We start from the raw sequence: 23736 nt of genomic DNA, 5'->3' as shown, positions 1-23736 counted from the left end.
GCTTTATGGATAGACATGCACAAACTGCTGCTTCAAAGTGTCTAGGCATTTTTGTTCACACAAGGTTATCATAATGTTGGTGACCAATGAACTGAGTGCAAATTGTCCATGATCCTTGATATGTGTGACCTTAAAAGATGAATTTAAAAGCTGCTCAATAGGAAAGATGGGGCACCTCCTCAAAAAGCATGAAGGTCAGAAAATGTGTGTGTAATATGGGTTCTCCTCTGGAGAATATTTAAATTTGAGTCTGATGCAAGATGCAAGCTTAGGTCACCAAAATGCAATTGCTTCGCTGTCAAATCAGAACATAGGTGTGATAAAAAGTGGAGTACCATAATCATTTCATCTGTTTATTATTACCTCAATAAATCAATTCATCAGTTGATTATACATCAACCACACCCACCCATATTGATGCTAATGTCATTAATAATGTTTAGAAGGTATAAAATAGTTGAATTGCAGAAATAAATTAGACTATTTTGCAGATGAAAACAGAACTAACATCTAAAATTATCCATCTTGAGGTTTATTTTCATCCTGAAGCTGAGCTTAAAGTGCTACTGAAGAGATTATTAAAAAAAAAGAGCTGATAAAGCAGCTATAATCTGTGTTATTACAGTAACACAACTGTGAACATGAAAAAACTAAAGGAGGAAGTTAACTACAACTCCAAAGATGCATTTAAATAATTTTAAATTCAGTCGGTTTTGCATGAATTTAGCAGATATGGCACTGGATATCATTCTCAGCTATATCGAAGAGTCATATTTAATGTGCTACTGCTCCAGCTGATCACCGACTGGCCTCTTCTCCATGGCAACAGCTGTTGTGGTTCCTGTATATTGCTGTTTTTAGACCTTTCTCATAAATAATGCTGAAATAATTAAAACTGCTGGCCATATCACAAACCATACATTTGTTACACAGTTCAAAAATGTCACAGTTAAAGGTAAAAAATGAAATAAATGCAAAGTAATGTGTAACATACATAACAAAAAAATCAACACTTTTAGTGTAAAACAGCCTCAAACTGCAGGCGGACAAGTTTAGCAGCTGACTGTCAGCAGAGACAGCAGTATTTACTAAGCTATAGGTTTTGTTGGGGTATATTTGAAGAAAGCCAGGCTTGCAGCTTCCTGCTGGTCTTTATGCTAAGCTAACTGCCTCCCGATTCAAATTACTTACATAAGGGAGAGCCTTGACACCAGATGCCAAACTATTCCCAACTATTCATTTAAAAAGACAGATTTTTTGAATTGTGTGATAGCTGGCATGCATCAGTTAAAATGGCTGTGTTGTGTGCTAATAGGTAGTTTGAAAAAAAAACTGCATTGATGGCAAATCAGTCATGCCACTGCCCAAGATGTGGCAACACAAACGTTTCTCTGCTTATATTAATCACACAGACAAAACTATTGTTCCTGTGAAACTGGTTCAATTAAAAGGTGCTTCCAGAGGTCAGGGCATGATGCGGCTCCCATAGGCTCTCACCAATCCACCAATGATCCAGCTGGTAGATTACATAATACTGCCTTAAGGCTTTGTGCAGAGAAGCACTGGGCCTGCTCAAAAACCTGAGAGGGAATTACATGTAAGTTCCCTGGTCTATCTGTGGAGGTTGGGCAGAGACTGCAGGCTTATCTGGAAACTGACTACACTTAGCTACAACAGACACACTGCCACTTCAAATGCATGACATGTGCAAAGCTTTATGGCTCATTTTCCTTGATGCTACGCGTCACCTTTACGTCTCCAGTTACTGTCATGTTGTGTTGAAAGAGCAGACACAGTGCCTACGCAACAGTCTCATATGTACTGTGCGCTGTTCAGGAGTTTTGTAGCTGCAGAGTTTTTTCTTATTTTATGTCTTATGATAGATTAGACACGCCTCTCTGCAGCCAACATTGTGCACTTCATGGAAGGGGAACACAGCATCGCAAATGCATAGAGTAGCACTCCGTGACGTCTGAAGTCACAGTTGCTTCACCATTTCCACACTGTTTGAAGTGCACAGTGTTACATCAGCAGAGCTCAGAAAACATCCAGAGGTGTTCTTAAGGTAGAACTGCTGAGAGGGCAAAACACGGCACAGCTTTTGTTGACATCTGCTAGATTTTACACAGCTACACTGTTCAGATTTTACTGTTTACTACAGATGACCCAGTCAGTAAGAGAACACATCTGCACAGAACAATTTTTATCCCACAGTCATGCACTAAAAGTCATTATCGCTCATTATGGTTATGGCTTATGTCATGCTCAACTACAGTGTTCTCATTTCTTGGCATAAACATCTACAGCTCTGTTAAGGCTGTACTTCATGAAAATTAACAAGTCTCATGAAAAAGATGTTGTTGTTTTGTTCACAAATCCAATCGAACTAAATCAACAATGAACTGATCAGTTCTTTGTTTGACATAGAGTTGTGTTGTTGTCCAAACACTGTCACTTCATTAACATAAATACACACACTGTGGTTAATTTTTAGTCAAACTTGCTGCTGGCAGATGCATAAAATGGACAAAGAGAAAACTATTAACAGGCATTTATTTAATAATATTTTTTATAGCTGTGTGTTAAACTGGGGATGTCTCATCCACAGCATCTGAGACAGTCCTACAAGAAAAATATAGTCTGTATAAATAAATAGTTAATTTCACTAAGGTTGTTTATCAAGTGCCCCAACACAGGGGGCAGTAATAAGCACATTACAGCTTAGTGCACCACAATGATGTGAAAAAGACAGTGTGTTACTAAAATTACTTTAACAGAAGACACAAACGTGAGATTAATAAGAAAAGGGATGTGGACTATCTGCTCTGTAGTTTTCCCAAGTTATTGCCCGGTATCATTACATCATAGAGCAGAACTATTTTCCTGGAAGCACAGACAAATAATACCAATGATGTCATCTTCCTGATAGTGTTCACAAAATGGGAAACTCAACACCTACAGTATTATCCTCATTTCACCCCTTGGTTGCTGCAGAAAAATCTATGAAAATGTATTTAAAGAGCAAACGATTCCGTTGCAGACTAACAATGACTGACAATCTGAAAACAGGACTGCAGATGGGGCAATGGTAAAATAATATTAGATTAATGTTCAAAATAATCAAAAGAAAGAAAGAAAATTAAATGGATGGGGATTACATTTATTACAAATTATTAAAAATGTAAATACAATAGAATAAATGTTTAAACATTAGCCCAAAAACATTCTAATCAAAAGTTTTGGATAAAGAAGTAGTTTTTCAAAGTCTACCTCAGATCCTCAGGCAAAGTGTTCCAGGCATAAATATGTATACAGCGGTCTGAAGTATGCATGAGGTGCACACAGTCTCACAACACATTTTGTATTTTTAAATACCAGTTTACGTGTGGGAAATGGTGTGTGCATCGTTAATAGATGCAGTTCTGCTGCTCCACTGCTGTAAATACTCAAGCACCAAATGTTCTTTTATACGTGGCTGAAAATAGCCTCCGATAAATTCTGCATTTACTCTGAACTACATTTTCTATAAATTACAGCGACCAGCTGTTGTAGGAAATTATGTAGCATTTCGTGAAATTGCAGCTAAATATTTTTGACCTGTTTTCAGAGATTTACATCCTCTACATGAACCAATGGGTTTGAAGCTGAGAGCTTCACACAGGATTAGAGATGGACTAGAACATTGTTAGTTTTGGTCTTTTTGTAGGATTTGTTGACAATAAAAAAAAATCCTGAATAACACCAACATTATTATTGTAAAATAACACAGTTCTTAGTGTCTAGATATAGATGGAAAGGTATCTGAATTAGTGCAAAGTGACACACAATGTGTAAAAGATCCCTCAAAGACATAAAGACCTTAAACACGTACCATAAATGGGGGATGCGTGGTTTGTCGTCGTTTTATGTCTGTTTCAGCAGGGACTTCTACATGTCTGTGCCCGGGGGCTGTTGTGTCATGATCTGTCCGTGGGCGTAATATGGAGAAGAACAGCAGTTAGGAGTACTGAAAAATATATCACTGTTATATGTGATAATTATAAAATAAAATATTAGAATGAATTACTGGATGAATTCATGTCCATTGAAACCATGACATGATCATTTTAGTATATTTCTATCCACAGGTTTTTATTATTATTGTAATTTGGACCGTGATACAGGCAACAGGATGGAAATAGAACAATAGGTTTTATTCCCCTGGTCGTGTTGTAAAATATGGAATAAAAGCTTATTTTTTTGATTTCCAGTAGTTTAGATACAGCATCAGTGGATTCCTGCCACTTAACATTAGATGCCAGAAAGCCTGGTAACAGACTAAAGCGCCACATGGTGTGTGTGTGTGTGTGTGTGTGTGTGTGTGAGTGTATGCGCGTGGACTGAGGAGACAAATTAATTCATCAAAGTCATTTGAAAGCCATCTTAAGGGAGACAGAGCAGTAAATCACTGTGATTTAAGGGTTATGTAATCCAGTTATACCCTCTTGAGAATACTGTGTTCACATAACAGTAGTTGTTAGAAACAGACCAATCAGATTTTTTTTTTTGACCACAGTTTGGAAAATTGGATAAAAATGTGGGGCTGGAAATAAGCAGAGGATTTTCTCTGTTCCCAGAAAAGCCTGTGCCGCCTTCCAGGTTTAATATGAGGAATGCCTGGTACAAGCAGAATACATCAATAGAGTGGATCTACACTCTCACCTCCACTTGGCACAGAAAAGTTCAATATTTAAAATAATCAAGTGGAAGCCTGTTCTGTGGATTTGGCAGGAGAACGACTGACACCACCGACTGTCAGTCACTCGCTTCTGTGTTGCTATGGAAACAACCTTGTTGCTCGACTCCGGGGCTAATTCTGTAGAATAGAACAAGCTTGTAGAAAGCGTTGGTTAAAAAAACATGGCTGCATGCATGAGTCATCTGCTAACACATACACTCAGGGCTCTCCAGTTTTATCACTGTGAGCAGCCTGTCAGAGCTCCCTGCATGATTGTAGCTAAACACAGCCGCAGCAGAGACCACACGAGAGAACAAAAGCAGCACCGGACTGTGGTAGAGACCATGGGAGAAGACTGTAATCACCTCTGACTCAGACATACTGTTACATCCAACTCCAAATTTCCTTTGTTCCCAGTCAAAGCTGTATCCAGGGAAACGCTGTAACCGACGTCCAACAGCAGGCGTGGGGGTTAGATTGTAAGTATTAGAAGGACAATATTATAAAAAGAGCTGAAACAAAGAGTCAGTTAAACATCAGCTGTTCTATTAATCTTCAGTCAATTTTTAAGCAAATGCACAAGTAATTTCCAATGTTAGTTTGTCTGGTGTTCTATATTATACACTGCCTGTCCACAAAAAAAGTCACCAAAAAATTTTTGGATGATCATTGAGATCAAATTGTAGAAAAACAACAGTAGAACTCACAGCTATGTTTAATAGTAAAAGTAAGAACATTTCCGCACACAATGTAAAGGGAACTCAAGGGATTGGGACTAAACAGCTGTGTAGCCTTAAGAAAACCACTTGTCATTGTGGCTAATTGGAAAAAAAGGCTTCAGTTTGCTAGGAAGCATAACAATTGGACTCTGGCAATGAAGGAAGGTCACGTGGTCTGATGAGTCCAGATTTACCCTGCTCCAGAGGGATGGGTGCATCAGGATAAGAAGAGAGGCGGGTGAAGTGATGCACCCATCATACCTAGTGCCTACCATACAAGCCTGTGGGGGCAGTGCTATGATCTGGGGTTGCTGCAGTTGACCAAAGCTGATTACCTGAATATACTGAATGACCAGGTTATTCCATCAATGGATTTTTTCTTCCCTGATGAGCATATTCCAAGATGACAATACCAGGATTCATTGGGCTCAAATTGTGAAAGAGTGGTTCAGGGAGCATGACACATCATTTTCGCACATGGATTGGCCACCACAGAGTCCAGACCTTAACCCCATTGAGAATCTTAGAGATGTGCTAGAGAAGACTTTGCGCAGTGGTCTGACCCATTATCAACACAAGATCTTATAATAATAATATAATATAATAATTGCAACGGGAATAAATGTTAGCTTATCGTAATGATTCCACTGCAAATGCAGGCCGTAATCTAAGCTTAAAGCTGTCAAATGAAATATTAGAGTGTGTGACGTTTTTTGTGGACAGGGAGTGTATTTTTTTATACATCTGATGCATTTTATGTCTCTATTATTATATGATTTTTCCACAGAGCTAAGAATGCATGTTTTTTATGACTGAAGACTTTGTGTAGCCAGCTCAATTACAGTCTTCAAAGACCCCTCCCCTACTGACTGCTGCTCTGTTGTGTTCAATCAATTAGCAGGTGGACAAAACCATCTCAGATAAAGGTGTAGTGGGGGAATCTTCTATATCTCTGTAAACCCACAGCAACAATTTTTTGCTCATATTGCTGTTTGATCTAGAGTTTCTGCTGGTAATCCAGCTGCTGCACATCTTTGCTGGGATATAAATCCAGACAGATATCGATGCAATATTCCTTAAGTTGGTTTGCTTGTTTTTTTAACTTTCCTTTATTGTTGGCAGAGGCATGATGTCATTTACCAACAATAAGATTATTTCTAAATCCCACCCTGCTGGTGTGCAGTATGTTTGTGGTCATGAATAAACCAAAAGCATGCCAGTCCTATATCAAAGCAACATTTTCTCTTTTCTCCCTAGAAACAGTGTGTATTCTATAAACTATAGCTGATAATGAAACATAAAACACATAATTACAGTATTTAAATAGCTTACAGGGGACGGACAGAATAACGGAAACACCTGTACCCTGACCAAGCAAGTATTGACGCAGTGAGGAGCTGATTATCAAAATTTTGCAGTCTCTTCTAGTGGAAATGTTGTTTTGGACTGTTTTGCTTAAGCTGTGCATGTGGGTGTCTCCTCACCATATGTGTTAATTTCACATTGAAACACTGCAGTAAAAGCCACAGAACACATTGCACGATACATTTACACATAGACTGAATGTTGTGTGAAAGTAGTATCCCTTATACTTCACTATGAATTGATGATTTGGACAGCCAGTCTAACCAGTTGAACCAGTTCTGGTTTATTGAGTCAGTTGTGTTGTTTCAGTGTGACGGTGTGAACTGAGATTAAACTCTCCTTTAATCCTCCTCCGCTCCACATGACCTCACTGTGATGCACAAGCCACCGGGAGCTGTCATTGGTGCACTGTGTGTTCTCCTGTGTCACCTGCAGCCAATCAGGGTTCCTCAGCTCAGCATCCACCCCCACGGGGCAGCCAGTGGTGGAACAGGAAAGAAGAGAGAGGGGGAAATGTAGTGGGTTTCTATGAATGGAAACATGGAGGAGAGGACACTGATGATGAACAAATACACAGATTGACAGTTTCATGTTCCCCAGCTCTCATCTCACAGCCCATATTTTTCTACTTCTCTTTGTTTTTAGTTCTTCTTTTATCTGCTCGTATCATTGTTTCTTTATGGCACGTAGCATATTATAGTGAACAGTAACTAATTTACTTAAGTAGATGCAGCTTTATTTATACAAATTTGCATCAAAGGTGAAAAAGAAAATTTTAATAAAAGCTAAAATAGAATAACACACATTGAACAGTAGAATTAAAATTCCATTGCAGTGCCTGATATAAATACTGTATGTAATGAATTAATTAAGCAAAAGCAAACACATCAAGTTCATTCAGAGTTTTCTGGGAGTTTGTTCGAGATAAATGGAGCAGAAACTGAAAGATTCTTTTCTGTGTTTAGTTTTGAGGCAGGGAATAGGAAGGAAGTGTTGTCCTTTATGATCAGCGAGAACTGATCATCTGGGAAACATTTAAAACAAAACTAGCTTAAATCAACACTCACATACTTTATGCACTTCAAAGTCCCCACATCTTTCCAACATGAGTGCACTTTTCTCTTTTTCTGGGAGATTTTTCTCTCTTGATAGTGGCATCAGAATAAGATGTCTGTGATACGGTAATTAAACTCACGTAATGACTTTGCAATTAGATTTTATACATAATTGGTCTTGACAGACGTTATACCCTTTAAAAAGGAGAGCAGGATACTTCACCGATGCAGCTGCCACATTTTCAAGGAGAGGTTTACCCAGGAGGTTACTATGGTTACTCCTTTATGGGGGCATACTTTCACTACTGTGTTCCTGATGTTTTTAGCCCTTGACCCAGTTTGAGAACAAAATCAAGGACCTGAAGTAATTTCTAATGGAGGAGAGGAATTACAAGACTGGACACACATATTTCTTATTTAGATTACCTAAGTATGAAAACCAAAAGTCACCCCTGGAAGACACTTCTAACATTTATTCCTAAAATATAATGCCACAACATACTCCAAACAACTTGGACCATCCCTCTTTTTCTAACTAAAGATTTTCTGCCTTTAAAATCAGTGAACAGCAGCCTTCTAACCAACTGCATCACAGAACAAAGTGCACTTAGATAAGTCCGCACTGCTGCATCACAAAGTAGGAAATGGGTTTCTACCACAAGCTGCAGATTGTTTAAAGGTTTTACAGGACTTCTGCACGCTCTGTGCTCAACCTACCTCAACCATTTTTAGAGAAGTAGAGAGCGCCCTGTCCCTTCCTGTAGACCTGTAGCCTCTGTGCTGCATTTTAAATTCAGCCTGTTGTCAATGTGGACTTCAATATATCTCTCTGTATCCCTTCCTCTCTAAGAATGGAAATGGTGATGAACTTAATCCTGGTCCTCCTAAAATCCAAACCATCCCCTTAGTCTTGCCAATGTTCAAGAGCAAGTTGTTGTTTTATTACATGTTTTAATACAATCTGAATCAATGAGTTAGATGTTTTTTTGATTGTTGAAACATTCAGAGAAGTGAAGAGAGTTAACACTTATTGTCTGGGTATAATCTGTCCAGTGACAGGATGGAAATGGCTAAAGCGTTTAAGATTTTCTGTGAGATGATCGTCAGGGAAGTTATTAGTAGTTTCTGTGGTAGCCATGGAGAGAAGAATATTCCTTATTGTGATGTCCTTTGATCCAAGTTTGTAATTTGGATCATTAATTGAAATTAGCTCACATAGCTACATCGATTAACTAGAATAAAGCTGAATTAATTAGAGTTGTTGGAGCTACAACTGACTTGGGTTTTTGTTGATTAAACCCATGTCATTTGATAAAAGAGCCACAGAGGTCTGTTCACGTTTAGTGTGCGGTATTAAGCTGTGGAATAGGTCTCCGTATTGCACTTAGCCAACCCTTGTTTGTGTATTTGGGTAAATTAAGTGCAGCACATTGACTGTTTGAGGATTCAGCTACCATTTAGCTACATTTTAAATGAATGCCAGTCTGTTCACCATTCGAGTCCAGCTAATATGTCACACCAGCTACTTGACACACTGTCATGGTTTCCAGATCATGAATGCTTATGACTTTTGAGAGCCTCTGACTTCTCCTCTGGTGCCACCAAGAGGTTGACATTTGCGGTTTTGAGTGAATTATGTCTGTAATTATTAATTATTGGGTGGATCATAATGACATTTGTTACAGACATTCATGCCTCCCCGAGGAGGATTGTAATTGATTGTAATAATTTGACTTTTTATCTAGCGCCATCATTAGGTCTTTTCTTTTTTTTTTTCCACCTGCTAAACATCAGCATGTTAGCTTTGCATCCCACCTGTTGCCCCAGTTGACCAATGAAGACTCCCCCCTTAAAATCTAAGTATAACAGATCAGGCTCTGGTGTTCACTCGAATTTATTTGGTTATTTGTCTCTTTTTCATGAACAACTCATGTACTGGAACCAGAAAATGCTTTTAATGAAAGCTCTTCATTACTCCTGAGTATACTCATTTGTTACTGCAATTAATCAGATTATTTCTTTTCCGGAGAGAAGATATGAATAAGAGAAGATATGAATAAATGACTTGATAGTTGTTTTAATTGTTTCACAGCACTGAAGCAGGCATTGGCACTCACCCCTTGATTAATGAGCCGTTAAGCTGAGGCCAGTTCAGGTTTCTTTTCAACTTAAATTGAGAGTGATGGAGAGCATGCAGAAGTTGGGTTACCATGGTTACCTCTATCTGGAGGTGGCCTAGTTATCTTACTGATTCATGTGCAGCAAGCCTTCAGTCCTTCAAACGACCCTCTCTCCCTTCCGCTCCTCCTCCCTTTCCTTGACCTTAAGTAGAGACACACCTCCTCCAGCACAGATAGTCAGAAAGCTCTTGCCAGATGTGGTGGCCAGATGTGCCACTGCACTCAAACAGAGCTGGTAAATCAGGTAAACGCTCTTCATGGCAATCACTGGCACCAGTGCACTGCTGCTCACAGAACATCTGGAGGTTCACGTAGAATTCCTAAATTAGGAATCGTGCAGTGCGCAGGTTATAGCAGTATTTAATGTTGCTTGTTTTCAAATGAGATATCAGAGGATCATGTTGTTTAAAAGTTCAGGCTCTTTTTAAGAAACAAATTTGACCTCGTTAACTCTTGTTTCATTGTTCTTCTGTAGCTATAATGTGCATGTTGCTGTCCTCAGGAGTGTAATTTGTCCTTCAGATGCAGGAGTTCTGCGTCTTGCCTTAAGGAGTTGGCTCTCCTGTGTTGAGTTGTGCCACTTTTTAATTAGTTTTGTTTCTTTATAAGCTACAGGCGATGCCCATTGGTTGGTCCAAGCTTAAAAAAAGTTGAATAGATTTCCATTACATTCTATACAACTCAAAATGACTCGAGTTTTTTCAGTCAGTGATCTTCTGGCTTTTCTTGGATCGCCATAATATGTATTCATGTGCCTTCGGGAAGAATTTTGAAGCTAATTCTACTTTTCAGTGCTCTTGAGTAAACGAACTGCTGAATGTAACAGAATATCTCTAAATTATCTCAAGCATACAGTAGATGTGACATTTCTGTGTGGCGATTTGTCAATACCATGTCAGTAGACATATGTAGTTTGCTGATACTAATATCTGCGATCAGCTAAAATCAACCGATAGTATCTGCCAAGCCTCAGTCTGTTTTCTACTGGCAAGGAAAAACGTGCTTCTGTTAAGGCTCTAAGAATAGCTAAACCATTGGTTTGGTGTTTATTCCATCCAAAATGTTGATCCAGTGGAGCTGCTGCATATTCATACGTATATTTTTTATTAAACGTAGATTTTGCTGTCATTCAAAAAAACTGTCAAAATAATAGAACACCCTGTTGATCCCCTTGGCGGATTTTTGTAACATTATTTTAATTTCTGACCCATTCATAACTGTGTCATCTCTCCTCCCCACAGTAACTGTCCATGCTCCCTGGCTGCAGCCCTGGCCAGAGCCACAGCAGACAGCATGCTGCAGACTGACCTCTCCATCCACCACCTCAATAAGACAGTAGAAGATGGAGCTGACCCATTACCACGTGAGTCCTCGGGGAGCCCACGAGACTGTTCTCTCTCACTCTCTCTCTCTCTCTCTCTTTCTCACACACATGTAGATGCAGAGTCAAATTAGGTCTCTCTCTCACTTCATCCCACACACATACACATACATGTAACCACCAGGGCTTTGTCCCAGTTCTCCCCCACAAAGCTGCATTAAGTGGTATTTGACCGCTAGATGGCAGAAAGTAGACTCCAGGACATACTCACATTTAAAAGCAAAGATGTACTACTTCCACTGCGGACCAACAGAGTTTTATTAGAATGGTCTGCTCCTAAGTTGATTAGAACAATAGTCCAGTAGAAACCAAAGGACTTTGTGCCCACTCAACACTAAATGCACATATAAAACATACAAAATTTTAGTTATAGCAATATGTAAAATGTGCTTTCATTTGTATGGACTTGCACTTGACTGATCTTGGTGTTGTGTAACAGCTGTTTGATGTTGCCTCACTGCACCTTGGCTTTTTTTCGAGTGTAGCCCCTTGATGTCAGATGCAGTGCTGAAACATCTCCATTTGGAGCAAGTGGGGGGAGGGCTGGAGTCAGTTCACAAAGTGGAGTTCAGTATTGGGATAGTGTTTAATGTGCTTGGACTTTTAGAAAATAGAAGGCTGAAAAGAGGAAATGGGACACTTTCTGTGTCTCTCAACCTCTGTCTATCTCTTATTTGAGAGCAGGCTGGGACAGAATACAAAGGCAAAGACAAGAAGGACTGTTATACCTGCAGCTAACATTAGTAGGTCAAGCCCATTTACTCACACAGCTTGTCTTGGTTATTAAAGAGAACCAAGGCCTTGATGCCACCTCCGGGCTCACCTCTGTTCCACTAACTTTTGTAACCCAGTGCAATCTCTCAGAGAGGGTTTCTTTCATTTGCCTCTCTAAAAAAGTAAAACAGGTCCACGGGGGATTCTCTACAAGGGCGTAATTTCCCAGTGGGGATGAGGAGTTTTCAAAATTTTTGACACAGCAGAAAAATTCATTTAAAACTTTAACAGATTTACTGTTAAACTGCTTGCACACTCATCTGATTTGCCTTAAATTACAGTGTGTTCACAGCAGTTAAAGTAAAATTGCTTGTTTTTCTGCCACAGTGTACACACATCTGCTCTGTAAATCACATCTGCGTTGTCCTTTGAGAATAAAAAATAGACATAAGGGATAATGTACACTTAATATGTTGTCCTGATGGAACATGAACACGTGTCATGTCATTGGCAGAGTAGATTATAAGAGAAGCAACCGTTGCACAGAAGTACTGTATTAATACGTACAGAATAGTGGATTAGGTTTGGGACATTTTGATCTGTTTATTTTTATTTCTCTGGGTCACCATTATAATCCATTGTGATTGTTCTGACTGCTAACAGCCTACAGCTACAACCCTTTATCAACGTGTTTGATGTTCAAAACTTTCTGATGGAGCTTTGCACTCTAAAGCTGAACTCACACAGGAAATAGCGTATCCTCTGGTTGACAGTTGGATAAATCAGAGACAAATCTGAAAAATAACTATGATATGTACAATAAAAAGGATTGTAGATCAGCTGATTCTTTGTGTGTGTCTTAGAGATCGAATCTGTAAAGCTGGCCCGGCTGGTGTTTAACAGACTCTTTGAGATGTGCTGCCTCTGGCTGAAGGAGCTTCCCTTCCGCCGCCGTCCACAGCCATACTACGAAACTTCTATCCATGCCATCAAGAACATGAGACGCAAGATGGAGGACAAGCATGTCATCATTCCTGACTTCAACACACTCTTCAACATTCAGGTAGACACCACTTAACTACACCGAACCCCACGCACAAGCAGGTTCTTATAGCAGCAAGGTGAGAGCACTACAGTGAAAACAGATACTTTAACCTTTTTGATACTTTTAACATTTGACCTCTGATTGGTTTTCAGACTCAGGTAGGTTTAGGTTAAGAAACATTTACCTTTTCAGCTTACAGCTTTACATAAAGCCTACAGACAAGTAGGGCTTATGGAAAATAATGTTGAGCATATTTATTTTTGTGTTCTGGATTAGTTTTTTGTCATTTCAGTATAATTCAGCAGCCAAGTGTCATATCTAAGACCCTTTACAGCACATTTTTCTTTCTAACTATTGGCTATTGATATGTCCCTCAGGATCAGGAAGAACAGGCTTTCTTTGCTGTGTTTGATGGTCACGGCGGTGTGGACGCTGCCATTTATGCAGCCAACCACCTCCACGTCAACTTGGTTCGTCAGGAATCCTTCAACCAGGACCCAGGCGATGCACTCTGCAGAGCCTTCAAACTCACCGATGAACGCTTCGTGAAGAAGGCGAAAAGAGAGGTAATCAACTCAGCAAAGGCCCTTAAAACCCTTAAACACTATAAAGTGATGTAGTTACAGATTGTAACACGCTTCTTGGTTTGGCAGAACCTGCGTTGTGGCACAACAGGAGTGGTGACGTTCCTGCGGGGCCGGACATTATATGTGGCTTGGCTGGGAGACTCACAGGTCATTTTGGTCAGGAGAGGCCAGGTTGTGGAGCTGATGAAACCACATAAACCAGACAGAGAGGTAACACACTTATAAATGAACAAGAATAAACTGACTGAATTTTAAACCTATATCTAGGACTTTCAATTACATAACTTAAATAGTACTACATAATGAAACACCTGTACTGTGTAATGTAATCCAACACAGTAAATATATTACACATAATAATGCTAATGTCTGGACTCAATTCCATAGTATGTTTAGAGGTACTTTGCAGGATTGCTGTATTGCTATTTCTAATATAGGTTATAGTATTTTTTTCATCTTATTTATAAGTAGTTTACAGAGATGCAAATGTATTAAAACACTTCACAATATAATACAATCATATAAAACAGCTTCATAAACGAAGACTAAGAGTTAAATTAACAGCTCTGCAAGGCAGAAGACAAAATGTTTTTTCTTCATTTCCTGAACATCAGGTTGCTCACTAGTTGGGGTTTTGAAAATCTTTTCAAATTTCGCTATAGCAACTTACATTCTGAACATTTCCTATAAATTAAACTACAGGTCTACAGCCAGTTCTTTGCATACTTTTAAATTCTGCACTACAAATATTTCAAGAAACATCAAAACAATTTTTATAACTCGTTTTCTTTCCTAATGTGAACAAGGGAACAACAAACTCCCATTTTTATTCTTCCAGAGTCAGTGTGTTGTCTTAAGAGTGTGATTCACTTTAAGAGCACCACAGAGGGAGGTTCTGCACTGGACTGAGTCATTTGCAGTAAATAATAGCAGGGTGACACTGTTAAGTACCATGTGACAGTGATCACAGTTATGGCCATCACTAAAGCCACCTGTGCTGCTTATCTCTTTAGGATGAGAAGCAGAGGATTGAGGCACTGGGAGGATGTGTGATCTGGTTTGGCACATGGAGGGTCAACGGCAGTCTGTCTGTATCCAGAGCAATAGGTAAGCTATCAGTTCAGTCAGAATCTGTATCTGCTATAACACACACTGGTATATTCTTACACTTGACTATGATATTCTGTCTGTGTGTGTTTTCACATGTTCCCTCCCAAAGGTTTATCTATTAAAAACACAGTCTGTATAAATATTGAGGCACTTGAAGCTTGAGAATTCACAGTAGTGTCACTGATCGACAGCTGAGTCGTCCTAGTTCAGTTTAGATGCATCTAAAAATATGTTCAGGCTCTAACAGATTTACCTGTTATCTCTGTTGACAGGGGACTCGGAACACAAGCCCTACATCTGTGGTGATGCAGACCATAGTATCTTTCCGTTGGATGGTACAGAAGACTACCTGATTCTGGCCTGTGATGGTTTCTGGGACACAGTGAGTCCCGATGAAGCAGTGCGGGTGGTCAGTGACCACCTCCAGGAAAATACTGGAGACACTACCATGGTAGCACACAAGCTGGTGGCTTCAGCTCGTGATGCAGGCTCTAGTGATAATATCACTGTCATAGTGGTCTTCTTGCGGGATCCACGTTCCCCACCACCGACCAGCACCGAGGATGATGAGGAGGGTGTAGCCGAGGGAGAGGTGGAGGAGGAAGAGGTAGCAGAAGTGGAGGAGGAGGAACAGGACGAGGAGGAAGAGGAAGACGAGGCAGTCAGATTAGAGCGCGATGGTGGCGAGGGAGGCAGCACTGCGGACATTGGGGGGAAGAATCGCGGAGGCTGGCCCCTGCAGCAGTGCTCGGCCCCTGCTGACCTTGGCTATGAAGACCGAACAGACTCGTTTACTGACAGAACTAGCCTCAGCGTGCTGGGGCCATCACTAGAGGGCCGCATCTCACTGACCCAAGGATCACGGCAGCCTTGTTCTGATTTTAGCCCAAACATCCTCACAGCCTCATACATCTACCGAGAACAACGCCCACTGAGGCGCAGGTCCTGTCTCCCATTTCAGGAGGCCAGCATCTCTAGGTTCACGGACCCACTGTGGCCCCAGACAGCCATGCTGTTGGGCCAGGCAGTGAGGCAAAGCCGCAGGCTCGGTTACGGCAGTCGCCAGTGGGTTCGAAGGTCTAGAAGATCCAAGGAGCTGCCAGGCCTGTTACAATCTGGCCATTCGGTGCCCTACGTGCAGCGCTACCACTACCAGAGGCCTGGAGTGGCAGTGCCTCAACTGCCCTACGATGCCACCATCTGAAGTAGTGATCCAAACCAAACCATCCCCTTCATTTATTTAGCCCCACTCCCTGCCCCTCAAGCCCACCCACCCACCTCTGCCTTCAACAAAATGTCTTTCTTTGATAGTAGGTAGTTGTGGCTCCTGCAGTCGTTGTTTGACTATTGAATCTCTGTCGGAAGAGTGGTGCTCTCTGTCATAAGCCGAAATGTTTCTAAATGTAAGCTGGCCCACTTAACACGAGCCCTGCTCCTCAATGCTGTAGGTAAAACGCAAAAGTGCATCCTCTACGTACTGACAATTAATCCTTCATAAGCCAGAGCCGCAAATGCAGGTTAGTATGATGTGTTCAGACTAAATGTGACATGAATTTTAAAGGTGGCTCCATTGACTGAATAGACTCTAAGCTGTCTTATGTGCACTTCTGTACTTTCAGTGCAAGCTTGCTGAAGTTTGTATAGGAACCAAAGCTCTTCAGTGCAAAGTTTCACTTGCATTCAGTCTGAACACTCATTTAAGTTAAATTTCTATGCTTGGTTGCTCCACATGCTTAGCGGTGTCTTTAGACAGAAAGTAAATATGTATTTTGGATGAGAAGAAGAAAAGAGAAGAAAAACTTGTTGTTCTCAGGTACATGCAGAAAGAAAAACTTGATCTCACCACTTATTAAGTAGAAAGAAGAAAGAACAATGTACACAACTTGGTCTATAAATAAACTACATGTACACCTGAACATTACCATGTGATAGCTGAAAATGTTACTCTAAAACTATGGGTATAAATATACTGTTTGAAGACTTTCTACATGGTTTTGGAAGCTGGCTACAAGGATTTTCAAGGATGTAAGACAAAAGAGCATTAGTGCGGTTGGAAACTGATTATTAAATCAAACTATAATGAATTGGTAGAACTGTAGTCTACAAAGGAATGACTCCACAACAGCTTCCACAAAGTTAAAAAGAAAGATTCCTGTCTAAAATACCATCATAGCTGTATATTAGCATTAAGATTTCCTTTCATTCAAAATAAAGACCAAAAGTATACTAAATAGTTTTGTGTATTGTGACTTAAATAACCTCCTAACATAGGCTACACTTCTCTGTGCAACCAGTCATACCAGCAGAATGAAAGAGGTTGACTGTGGTCACTCAGCTTTACCAGTTGTCGTCCTGGTGTCATGCTGGTGAGTGTGCAGGGTGAGCTAACAAATGTAATAGTTTGTCTTGAGGCAGCTGTCGAGAATGTCAAGCAGCGGAGCAGCAAATTATGCTCTAATGGCCCAGCTTACCTCTTTGTCTCCTCACAAATCCTTTGGTGGCAGATGAATAAAAGTCATAGAGGAGACCAGAACAATTCTTGCACATGGTTTGAGGACCTGAAGGCACACGACATGCTGCCTGCCATTATCCAGCCATAATTTACAGATAAAAGATCTTAACAACAGATTATAGAAGATAAGTAGTCACATACAGAAACTAAATAAATGCTTAATGTATACATCTGGGATAATGTTTTTTTATTTAAAAATATATTTTTGTTATAGTTGCCATGGACCACAGTTATTGCTAGAATGTCAAGTGTATTTATGATTTATTTACAAACACCTATTCCAGCCGGACTAATGTACAACCACTACATTTTAGGCCCAGGATATTTGAAAGCTGCAGAACATGTGCCTTCCACACGTGTTACTTTTAATTACCCAATAGTTGGACATTTTGAGAAGTACGCCTATTCATTTTCTTGCAGAGAGTTAGGTGTGAAAACTGATACTAGTCCCATCTCTATTACCTAACACACTGCATGAAGCCAGTGTACGCATGGAGGAACAGCTTAGCGTGTTTGAAATATCAATAACATCAGCTTTAGTCGTTAGTCTCAGCTCTGTCAGAAGGTAAAGAAACCTACATTTGAACCATGTTTAAAGTTAAATCAGATTTTTGTTTGGATCTGGGTTAAACAAACAAACAAACATACATGTATGTGTGACTAATCTTTTCTAGAAACAGTTGTATTTCTCACTATGTCCCTATGATTCATAGACATGATGATTCAAAGAGAATCTGCCCATTTTGAAGCCTCAGTAGCCTGAAGTAAGACAGTAGAAAACATTTACATCTGTGAATAAAGTTGTTGTGTTCACACACACAGCAAACATCCCAATCATCACCAACGCCCAGATAGCCCCCTCTGTCAGAGTAATCCACCGAGGCTGGCTCCAATGGCCCCACAGCAGCTTTATAATTGAATCTTTCTCTGATCCGATCTAGATAGACAACAGAGTGCCCCATCTCTGTTATCTAACACATTACTCTGAGTGCTGCACTTGTTACAAGTCACAGGAAACTCTTTATCCTACCATTATAATACTGCACTTGCCTACATCTGCCTGTGGCACAAAAGCTATTTTACATTGGTATTCATTGATTTGAATATATCTTATGCTAATTCATAGTCACAATTAACAAACAATGTAATCATCAAATAATAATATTTACAAATATATGATGATAATGTATTGCATTGTTTCATATTATTCCCTTTCTGATAAGGCTCATAGCACTTACCCAGGTGACTTGGTGAGATATACACATTATAGCATTATTGTATGTAACCATGTTAGACGTCTGTAAATTAACCACAGGTCTATTAGGACAGCTATGAGAATTATGGGTAAACCCCGACTCAGTTCATAAATAATGTCCCAGCTCCCATTAACACGCTTAAACCCTCCTCACCCTTTTACTGCTTTATTTTTAATATGTTGTCAGAGCAGATTGCTAAGCCCCATCCTCCCAGTTACTGTTGCTGCACCTGCATCTCGCTTTTTGTTTTTGCACGGCACATAACGGGATTTAGAAATAGTGGTGGTCGATTTAGGAATTGGCTGAAAACTTATTTTTAAATAAAAAAAAAGCTTTTCAGGGGTCTTAACTGTTCCACAATAATACAAGGTAAAGATAAATGGCTAAAATAACTGCAAAACATTAGCATCCTTGCCAGCTGAAGATCCATGTAAAAACATCCCCCAGTATATTATTACAAGGGACAGGGAAACATGTAAGACTGACCATTATCTTCTTCCACTAGTAACCTTGGAAAAGCAACACAGACATTATCCTTTTAGCCGATATGTTTGGCAAATGCTTTCTCAGGGAAAGATCGAGCTGGAGCTGGTAATGTTAGTTAGTTTTAAGTAATACTGCGTTAACTTCTTAGTATTGTAGTCAGATAGCTAGACTAGATACTAATGTTATTGCACACAAGCACAGCTCATTTCCTTATACTTCACTCTTGCTCAGCCTTGATTGGACAACACTGTTTGGGGGGTGGGGTTTACTGGGGTCGTTCGGATGGCCATTACAATTACATTGCTGGACATTCCCTAACTGTATGACGTCATCATTCCCCATTCTTTGATCGATGGAGTGAATTTCCAAATATCCAGGATGTTAGTGACAACCAGGTTCTGTCACTCGTGCCTCCACATTTCGAAACACTCAGCAGCGGTTGTATAAAACGAAGATAGGTACTGGTTTGTCGCCCCTGACACTGAGGGCCAGCACTTGCCCTTTCCATCGTGATGATAGTGGTGACTCACAGGCTCTGACGTTCCTGTGACCATCCTGTGGACCGACTAGTGAACATCAACATTAGAGCATCAGACTGTCATCGGAGCAGAATGTACCTCATGTCCCAGAATGTCCTCAGAGACTTGATAAAGTGGGTTGAGAGTGAGGAGTTTTTTTTGTTTAGTTTTTTGATGGGTGGTTCTTCTTTCTCTGGGGCATCCTGCTGTGAGGAATGTACTGCTGAGACACTCAACAAACTAAAGCCACTGGATCCCTCTGTGGAAGTAACTACAGTCATTGTCTCTAGATGTGTTGATACAGAAGAAGATGGGCAAAGTACCAGAAGTCTTAAAACATGGGTGTGTATGTATATTATGAGTAATAATTGTGAGTTGTGAGTGCTGGAGGAGTGTACATATAATAATTCTGTCTTGTAAATCAATGGTTTTAATCCATGAAGGGGCATCAGTCTTTAAACCCAGCGTCCATCTTTAAGAGCTGCTAAAGTATATAGGTCTGAAGATGTAGTGTCCTATTATGGCTCACCCTGCTTTCTTACCCTGACATAAATAAAAATCTCAGAGAAAACACATAGAAATATCTTAATTACTGGCCTAAAATAAAGTCTCCAACTGTATCTGCAGCTGTGATTTAAAACGTAATCAGCATCAGCCTTAACAAACATCTTGCCAATGAAATTATTTAGTAGTGTGTAGGTTTTCATTCCAACTCTGCAGGTGTTAGATGATTAGCAATGGCATTAATTCGAGGTGAGGAACATGAGTAAACTGAGCAGTAAACTGGAGCTGCCACAGTGAGACGAAAATTATTTTATCACATCTTGTTATAATGACAAAGATTTTGCTCTGGAATGAGACGCTTGTCTCATGAGTCCTCTTTTTTTTTTATCAATATGGAGAACAATTAAATTAATTTACCTGAATCCTGAGTAAAAGATCAATAAGAATGAAAACTTCTGTTTGGGTTGGCAATTGCTAATTAAAAGGTAAATGGAAGATCAGGGGATCACCAAAATTATGAATTAGGGATTCATCTTTTGAGGACCCCGAATGTCACTACTAGATTATGCAACACATCCAATAATTGTCTTATTATTATTACATTTACAATTTTCAAATATGTTGGGTGACAAAACAGAATGCAAATAATTGCTAATCATTTCAAGCCTATTTTTGACAGCATATCAAATGTTCAAACTAAGAAATGTGATCGGATTTTGAACAATATTTACTAATTTTGAATGTGACGCATTTCAAAAACAAATTGATGCAATAGAGGTTAACATTCCCTTCTTCTAACCATTTTGATATATATTGTTTCATTTATTCAATTATATTGTTTCAATATCTGATCAAATTCAATATATATATATATATATATATATACAGATATTTAAATTCTCAGTTTTATGTCATTGTACTATTTTCAATTGAACATAGGTTGTAAATGATTTGCAACTCATTGCATTCTATTTTTAATTAACACTCAAGCTGGAAACAGATATGTATACCGTACTGTAATGAGATACTTGGTCTTTTGTCATTATAACAACAAAGGGACGTACAGCAACAGTGCTCAGTGACAAGGATCCATGGGTTTTATTCACCAAAACCCTGTGAATTAGTTAAAAAGTACAATGTTACTCATCATTTTGAGAAATCGCCAGAAGTTGTCACTGTATGAGCAATAAAAAAATGTTAACCATCATTACTTGTGGTAAATCCTCTACCTAATCTTGACAAACCCACACTTCCTCCCTCGCTCAAGCTCTGCCGCTTGCACTAAAGGTTCCTCTGAGTCATGTTTCCCTCTCCTGATGATGACAGCAGGCAGAAGTTCAGCTCTGCTCTCACATATTCTCTAACTATAGGCCCTCCATGAATCTGCACTGTGTCTATGTACACAAAAAAGCTTTTTCTTTTTCTATGTAAGCAATAATGACGTTGCATAAACGGCTCTCTGTGGGTTTGTCTTCTGCTGAAGGATGCAACAAATTGTAGTTCTGTCAGCCATACTTGAAAGGTCACAGAGCATAAATGCCAAGTTCGTGAAGTCAATTTCACATTCATTTTTCCCCCATAGAGAATAGGATTATGAGTCATAATCTGCTGCCACTGGCAACTTAAACTCCTACACCTTCTGCAAGAAATCATTAGTCTTATTTCACCTGCTCTTAGTGAAACAGTGTTTTACTCTAGGTCACGTCACGAAGTCTGTGGCAAAGTAGTTATTGAGTGAAAATGCTGAAAACCAAACGATCTGCATGTCCATGGAAATATGAATGTGAAGCTTTCTTCCGTGGAAAGTAGCCATGATAAAGGAGGCAGGACTTTTTTCGGTTGTATTGGCAATCCTCAGCAGTTTGGACATCTGTGTACATTTGAGAAGAGTTTGAACCTATGCACTCTATTCAAATGTAGACCAGAGACTAATGTCATTAACGTTATGGTCACTGAGGGTTGTGATTGAGCCAGGCCAGCAGCCCACTCCTTCTCCTCCAGGTTTGAAGACAAACCCCACGATTGGCTCTTCTTCAACATACAGGTTAGGTTAAAAAAAAAAAAAAAAAAACGAAAGAAAAAAAAAAAAGGTGAAACTCTTGTTGCGTACCTGTATTATCTGTGTTCCTGTAGTATATAAATATGTGTCATGTAACTGGTGATTAATTCTAATGTATATAAAGATTAGACCAAGTTATGGGCTGGTGACTTTTCTTTCATCTGTCAGTTTGGTTTCTTCCCTAAGGTGAAGTCTCTGCAGCCTTTTGTCTGTTACATTTAATTACCCACAAGTGTCAGGCACAGTTTTAAAGAAGGGAACGTGGACTCAAAGTAAAGGTCCAGCAGTAAAGTAATAATAACTTCAAATATTCCAAAAATGAATAATATAAATTATTAGCTGCTGTTTGTAACACCAAATAGCCATGGAGAGACTAAGAGACAAACTAAAGACAAATGTACTGTAACAGACCCTCACGCTATCCTCCGAATATAGGAGCACCACAATTACTGCAAACTATGTGGCTGTCATTTTGTCATTTATTTTTATTTTTATATCCATACCGTTGCAGTGGTTAGCACTACTGTCAACAGCAAGAAGGTTCAGGGTGTAAATCTGCACACCAGCGGAGGCCTTTCTGTGTGGAGTCTGCATGTTCTCCCTGTGCCTGCTTGATCTGATTTCCTCCCACATCATAGTCCAAAGGTAGGTTAATTGGTTACTCTAAATCCCCCGTGGGCGTAAATGTGAACTTGAGTGGCTTTCTGTTTGTACTGTATGTGCTAGACTGCCCGGGGTGTACCCCACTTCTCGCCTTCATCCATAACATGTCAGACACACATACAATAGGTCCAAAGATGCCAGAACGATCACCAGGAAGTTTTTTTTTTTTTTTTTAGTCAGAGGGGTGCATTATATGAAATATGAACAAACTTGTCATGTAGCAGAGTGAAAGGCCAGGAGCTACGCCGTGTGAAGAGTGATGTGATGCTGTAACAGGGCTTTCATGTGGAACAGTGCTGTCTGCTGTTACATAAACAGCTTTACAAAAGTGAGCAGTCCTCCACATTCTTTCTATAAAAAGACTCATCATTTCACCCTACTCGTAATCTGGCTTTATTCTCTCCTTTTCAGCAGTTTGGACTTTGAGGACGTCAGGCTGTTAAAATCCAGAGAGACGGAAGAAACGTGACAGTTTTTCCTTTAAGGAAATGACAAGTGTGACTGGAGACACTGACTTGAATATGGCAGGGCAGACTGAGGCAGTCATTTCCAGGATTGTAAATATTTTATTTGTTAAAAAGATAATGTACACATATCACATAACGCCGAGCGCATTCTGGAAACATAAAAAATAAAAGCAGCTTGACACAACAAGCACAAATAAAGAAAGAATTATTAGACAGCATGAGAGAGTCAGCCTAAATCAATAAGGAAGAAAAACCAACTGGATTTATAGAGTTAAATGCAATTCAAACATCATCTGGTGGATGATTTCAATTCGACTTGTCTTGGTGCAAACCTTAACCCATTCATTAAAGTCATGCACTTTAAGGCGGATGTATAGCAAGCTCTCACAGCGTCATAT

The 23736-nt window shown here is 39.6% G+C and overlaps 1 protein-coding gene across 1 annotated transcript in view; it reads left to right on the top strand.

Moving 5' to 3' along the window:
- ppm1e (protein phosphatase, Mg2+/Mn2+ dependent, 1E) overlaps window positions 1-22333 on the top strand; it is a 37132-nt gene extending 14799 nt beyond the window's left edge. Inside the window, exons 2-7 of the mRNA XM_026372191.1 lie at window positions 11278-11399; window positions 12995-13194; window positions 13554-13742; window positions 13830-13973; window positions 14777-14870; window positions 15146-22333. Coding sequence (XP_026227976.1) covers window positions 11278-11399; window positions 12995-13194; window positions 13554-13742; window positions 13830-13973; window positions 14777-14870; window positions 15146-16077 — 1681 coding nt within the window. The 3' untranslated portion in view covers window positions 16078-22333. The remainder of the gene's footprint in view (window positions 1-11277; window positions 11400-12994; window positions 13195-13553; window positions 13743-13829; window positions 13974-14776; window positions 14871-15145) is intronic.
- The last annotated feature ends 1403 nt before the right edge of the window (window positions 22334-23736 follow it).

This window comes from Anabas testudineus, chromosome 14, assembly GCF_900324465.2.
Source record: "Anabas testudineus chromosome 14, fAnaTes1.2, whole genome shotgun sequence".
NCBI classification, from domain to species: Eukaryota; Metazoa; Chordata; class Actinopteri; order Anabantiformes; family Anabantidae; genus Anabas; species Anabas testudineus.
This window is presented reverse-complemented; position numbering and strand designations above follow the sequence as displayed.